This window comes from Otolemur garnettii, unplaced genomic scaffold (assembly GCF_000181295.1).
Source record: "Otolemur garnettii isolate 467f Iridium unplaced genomic scaffold, OtoGar3 scaffold00090, whole genome shotgun sequence".
NCBI classification, from domain to species: Eukaryota; Metazoa; Chordata; class Mammalia; order Primates; family Galagidae; genus Otolemur; species Otolemur garnettii.
In genome coordinates this window covers 1,163,619-1,169,043 of record NW_003852485.1, presented here as the reverse complement: position 1 = coordinate 1,169,043, position 5,425 = coordinate 1,163,619, and the positions used below count along the sequence as shown (strand labels likewise).

Sequence of the window (5,425 nt, the reverse complement as noted above, 5' to 3'; positions counted from 1 at the left end):
AACATACCTTTCACGGGCAGGCCTGAGTTTTAGCTCTAGATCCCAGCAATGAGCTGTGTGGGTTTGCCAAGCCCCATGCCCTCTCTGGGCCTCGGTCCCTCACCTGTCCACTCCTGGTTGCCGGAGCTGAGCGGCATTCCATTTCAGCTAAGGTGGACCCAGGCCACCGGCACTGCCCACTCGGGTCTGTGCAACCGAAGCCCGCGCCCCAGCGCTCGCCACCTCCACCCCCGGCTGGTCCCCGAGGTCCCCAGCACCCCGCGCGCCCCGCGCCGCCCGGAGGAGGCGCCTCACGGGCGCCCCCCGACCGGGATGCCGGGGCCCCGCGCCCTGTGCGCCTTCTCCCGCGCCGCCCGCCCCGCAGCCTGCCGGCGGAGCCTTTAAACCCAGCGGGCTGCGCTCTCACTAATGTTTAACTTGGGGCCGAAACTTTCCAGCCCCCAGTGACTCCGCGTCCGGCAGCTGCGAACAGGACGCCGGGCTCCGGGACTGGCGGCGACTTCTGCCTGCGCTCCAGCTCCGAAAGCTCCCTTCGGAGGAGACGCCTACAATGAAGGTGAGTAGGTGCCCCTACGCCAAACTCTCCCTCAAACTGCCCTAGAGCTCGAGACACCCAACCAGGGACTCCCATTAGGCAGAAGCCCCAGGGCCACCCTCTGACAGGTGAAGGGAAGTCCCAAAGACTTTCACTTCGTCCTCGGACCCGTGGGGTTTTAGTTGGGACCTGGGCACCCAGCCTTGGAGGTTTCGGAGAGCAACCCACAAAATGCACTCCTGTATCCGATCAGAGGTAGGGAGACAAACACTAACGTGACAGGGGGGCGCAAGTTCAAGGGTATCCGCCTTAGCAAACTCTTCTTCCCTGGCGCGCTCCAAACACTCACAGCCCACGGTCTCCCTCTTCTAATGCGCTCCCATCTGCAAATCCCGCTGCCGCTGGAGCAGCCCAGGCCCCGACCCTCTTACCCACCCTGGGGCCCAACGCTCCCCTCTAATTGGCCCTGGCCTGACCGGTTTGCAGACACCGTGGAAGGTTCTCCTGGGACTGCTGGGTGCTGCTGCGCTTGTCACAATCATCACCGTGCCCGTGGTTCTGCTGAACAAAAGCGGTAAGTTTGAAACATGTGGAAGAAGATAAGACAATAGGAGATCCGCGTCGGGCTCTGTCTTACCACACGAAGGGAAACAAGGGGTTTTCCCGGGGGCTGGGACCAGAGCTTCTGGGTGCAGCTGAGAAGGCTTCCCTGGGTGGCTGCTGCGTGTGGCTACGCTCACTCTGCTGGGGCTCCAGCATTTAGGAGACAAGACTTGCAGCTGCCGCGTTTTGTTAGGTTTTGTTATGTATAACAAATTAGAGGGAAATCCTAAGATTTTTTAAAAACTTAAAACCTTAAAACTTAAACCTTTCCGAAATTAGAGGGAAATCCTAAGATTTTTAAAAAACTTAAATTTAAATTTTTTTTAAAAGTTTGTGGTCGTCATCTTCAAGGGAAAATAACATGTTTAAAAATCCCCAACACTGCAGTAAAGATGTCTTAAGTGGATAGGAAAAATGAGAAAGAAAGCCCCAAAATACAGTTTGGAAGAAAGACAACGTTCGGGGAAATTGGGTTGTTTCCTTCAGGGATGGAGGAAACTCATCACTTGGATGGAGGGTGAGATGCAGAGAAGTAACTATTTGATCAATTTAGGAGGATTGCTGAGCTACATATTACAGCTGTCGTGCATGGTAATATGCAGAAAGGGCTAGAATCGTGATGCTTTGGTGGATTCTTTCCTTGGAAACCACTTTCATGTCTCTTTAGCTTGTCTGAATGTTCTAGTTTCGCTTTAATACAAAACACTCAGTTAATGGAATATTGGATGCAAGCAAGTGAGAATAACTTGTCTAGGACCCGCTGGACCTACTTTCCTTTTAAACACTTACTTTCATTTCAGCATTACATATTCCCTCAATTAGTCAGCCAACTAAATAAAGCATTGTCTCTGGAAGGTTCAATCAGGAAATTTATGATCAGTGCTTGCATACCGGAGGGATCCAGATTTCAAGGTGACAGATAAGAATTAGTTTGTAGAGCTATCAAAACCATGTCTGCCCTGCAATTCGTGGGTCAGGAAAAAGCTGCCAAAGGTTAAATAACCGAATGGGTTAATCTGTGGCTAATGATATTTAGTTAAAGAAACTAGCAGTTACTGCCATTTTAGACTATTAAATGACAGCCATCAGTCCACTTAGGTTTAACTCTTTCTCATGGATTGTTAAAATACAACCTACCTGTATTTTCATAAAACAATACCTTGTAGGCCACACACACAAAGCTTTAAAGGAAAAGGATAGGCCATTCATATAATTACTACATATTTATAGGGTTTACATTATGCTCCAAACACTGTGTTAGTTGCTACAAGTACAAAGATTAAATTTTATAAATATAAATAGAAGGTCCCTGACATTAAAAATTTGTCTGCGGAAAATTTTAAAAAATGTGATTGGTTATATATACACATATATATAAGAATTGAAGTAACCTGGATAACTATTTGTCTCCAAAATGTCACTGCACCATCACGTTATAACTGAAAGGATGGGTAAAACCATAGTTATTAGAATTTTCCTTAAGGAAAGTTAGAGGGAACGTGGAATTTTAATAAGCACTGTGAGATGGGTAGTGAAATGACCTTGAGGCTTGCTGGAGTTAACTTTGGCAATCTGTTTTGCTTGGTAGGGGGTATAGGCAGGAGAGGGCTGTCTTGCCATTTCCCCCTAAACATCACCTAATATCTTCTCCACGTAAAGTTAGAGTAGATTTCTTTGTTTTTTTCTTTCTTTTTTGAGACAGAATCTCAGGATGTTGCCCTCGGTAGAGGGCCCTGGCATTACAGCTCACAGCAACCTCAAACTCTTGGGCTTAAGTGATTCTCTTGCCTCAGCCTTCCAAGTAGCTGGGATTACAGGCACCTGCCACAATGCCCAGCTGTTTTTCTTGTTGTAGTTTTCATTGTTGTTTAGCAGGCCCCGGCCGGGGTAAAACCCGCCAGCCCTGGTGTATGTGGCTGGCATCCTAACCACTGAGCTACATGCACCAAGCCTAAATTTCAAAAATGTTCTCTTGAGAGACTCAGATGTCTCCATCTAACTACTCCTATGATTCAAAAAGACCATTTAGAGATGTCTAAGCAAACTGCCCTGGGGGGTTAGAAGGACTACTTCTGGGAAAGCCAGGGAAGTCTTCTCATACATCTAAGAAGTTTCTTTTGTGGGGAAGCTTGAATATTTTCCCTCAGTTTCAGGAGGTAAGGTTTTGCATAAAATGTGTGTCAACACACAAAGACACAATGTCACGTCCTCTGTTCAGGGACAGCAGACACAGGAGTTTACTTTCACTGGTAGGCGATGCAGAACCACTGGGAAATTTTGAGCATATGGAACTGTTGGGCATGACAGAGGGAAGTGGGCTGAAATGGAGGCCTGGAGAAGTGAGGCCATCAGCCCAGACTCTCAGGGTGCAGATCAGAGTTTGGAGACTTTATGAACTAGTTACACATAAGGAGGTAAGGGAGAGGGCAGCCAAGGATGCTTCTTGGGCAGCTGGGTGGAGATGTGGTTTCCTGGTGATTTTATTTACACCTACCACTCTAGTTATTTTTGTTTTTGTATTTCTTAATGTGCATGTGTGTATGTTTAAGCGGAAAGGGAAGTCATTTTGTTTCAACTCCTGCCTTATCATAAGGAACAGAGATGAAAACTCAGGAATGCAGCATCTTACTAAGTCAGCAATACCCTTCCTGGGCTGTGCCACAAAAAGGGACGGCATTCTTATAAAGAATTTGAAGTCATCACCCACGAGAAATGCCCTTCCTATTGTCAACTGAAGCTTAGTGTCAAACAAATACAGGGTCATTAGAAAGGGAGGGAGTGGGGAGGCATGAAAGGTAAAGAGGAAGGAGAGAGGGAAAGGGAAGGGAAAAGAAGGGAAGGGAAGAAGAGGAAAAAGGAAAGGAAAGAAAATTTGATAGAAAAACAAAACAAAGACCTAGATTATCTGAAAAGCAAAGAGCTAAACAGCAAACAAAGGAAGGAGGAAGAAATGAGCAAACCTAGGTTAGTTCCCTGAGAGGTTGGCTAGAGAAGGTCAAATGTTCCCACTTTAGCAAAACTAGACACACCTGGAAAAGGAGGGCAGCAAGGGAGACTGGAGGAAGAGGGAGGGGGACAGAGAGAGAGACTGAAAAATTGTCCGTTTTTCTTAAACTAACAACTCCTTGAGGTCAAATTGTTCATTTCACCAGGAAAACTAAAAGTTCTCCCTCCCTCTTCTGCATATATAATAAATAATTGTATTTTGTTTTAAATTTTTTCAATTTTCCTATTATAGAAGCATATTGTATATTTAAACATTGTTTTCTGGTGAGTTAACGGTAAAATAAAAATATTTGTATGGAACTATAATCTTCATGACTTAGTGGTAATAAAACCTCACACTTAGTATTTATGATTCCTTTATTTCCTCTTTTGTATTTTATAGGAGGCTGAGATTTGAAATATTTGGTTAGGGGCGGCACCTGTGGCTCAAGGCATAGGGCACTGGCCCCATGTACCGGGCGTGGCGGGTTTAAGCCTGGCCCCAGCCAAAAACTGCAAAAAAAAGAAAAGAAAGAGTGAAATATTTGGTTAGTTGTCAAATAGTTATAGTTGAATCTTACTATGGGATAGAGTTATATCTATTCTTTTTTTTCTTTTCTCTGCGGTACATTTACTCAACACTTCCTTTCAGCATGTAGGAAATTTGCTCACATCTCCATGGGTAACAAAAGAAAACCCAAATGGGAAGGAGATGGGATTAATCAGGGAGAGAAAAGATAACATCTATGAAGTTTGCCTGAGGAAGTCCAGGCTCTATTTCAGGTTTTAAAGCCCAGAAATGAGTCTGAATGAAAGCTTTGTATATTTCTGGGGACACTCTCTAAACAGTGTACTCTGTAAAAGCTTGAGTTGACTCCAGCTAGTTCAGTTAACTATCGTCAGCCTTTGTGCAGTGCTCCTGGGGTCAGGGAGTTAGTCTTTTTTAGGCCAGTTACTTAGGGTTTTTGATTCCCTGGCTGTAGCATGTGACTTTACTTTCTCTATCTTGGAAATCTCTGCCTTTCTTCTTGAAAAAGATCAGGGACAGAAAGGAAAGACTGTTTGCCGAATTGATGGTCAAAGAAAAATGGTATGTAAGACTGACTGGAGCTGGATGCATGTATTCAAATTTTATGACTTAAGGAAGTTCCGAGGCCTGTGATGAATATGGATGTAAATAATCTGCCAGACCAACTTGCTTTGGAAGAGAAGGCACAGAAGGATGTAACAATAGCTAACATGAATTTACTGGTTGCCAGGTATTGGGCTGAGGACTTTCTTTTTTTTTTTTTTTTTTTTTTT

At 45.0% G+C, this 5,425-nt stretch overlaps 1 protein-coding gene across 2 annotated transcripts in view; it reads left to right on the top strand.

Moving 5' to 3' along the window:
- Nucleotides 1-256: 256 nt before the first annotated feature.
- DPP4 (dipeptidyl peptidase 4) overlaps nt 257-5,425 on the top strand; it is an 84,123-nt gene continuing 78,954 nt past the window's right edge. Inside the window, exons 1-2 of one of the 2 annotated variants that reach the window (XM_023516350.1) lie at nt 257-556; nt 1,022-1,109. In XM_023516350.1, the coding sequence (XP_023372118.1) occupies nt 551-556; nt 1,022-1,109 (94 nt within the window). In that variant the 5' untranslated portion in view covers nt 257-550. The remainder of the gene's footprint in view (nt 557-1,021; nt 1,110-5,425) is intronic. The other variant, XM_023516351.1, reaches the window with a different exon arrangement.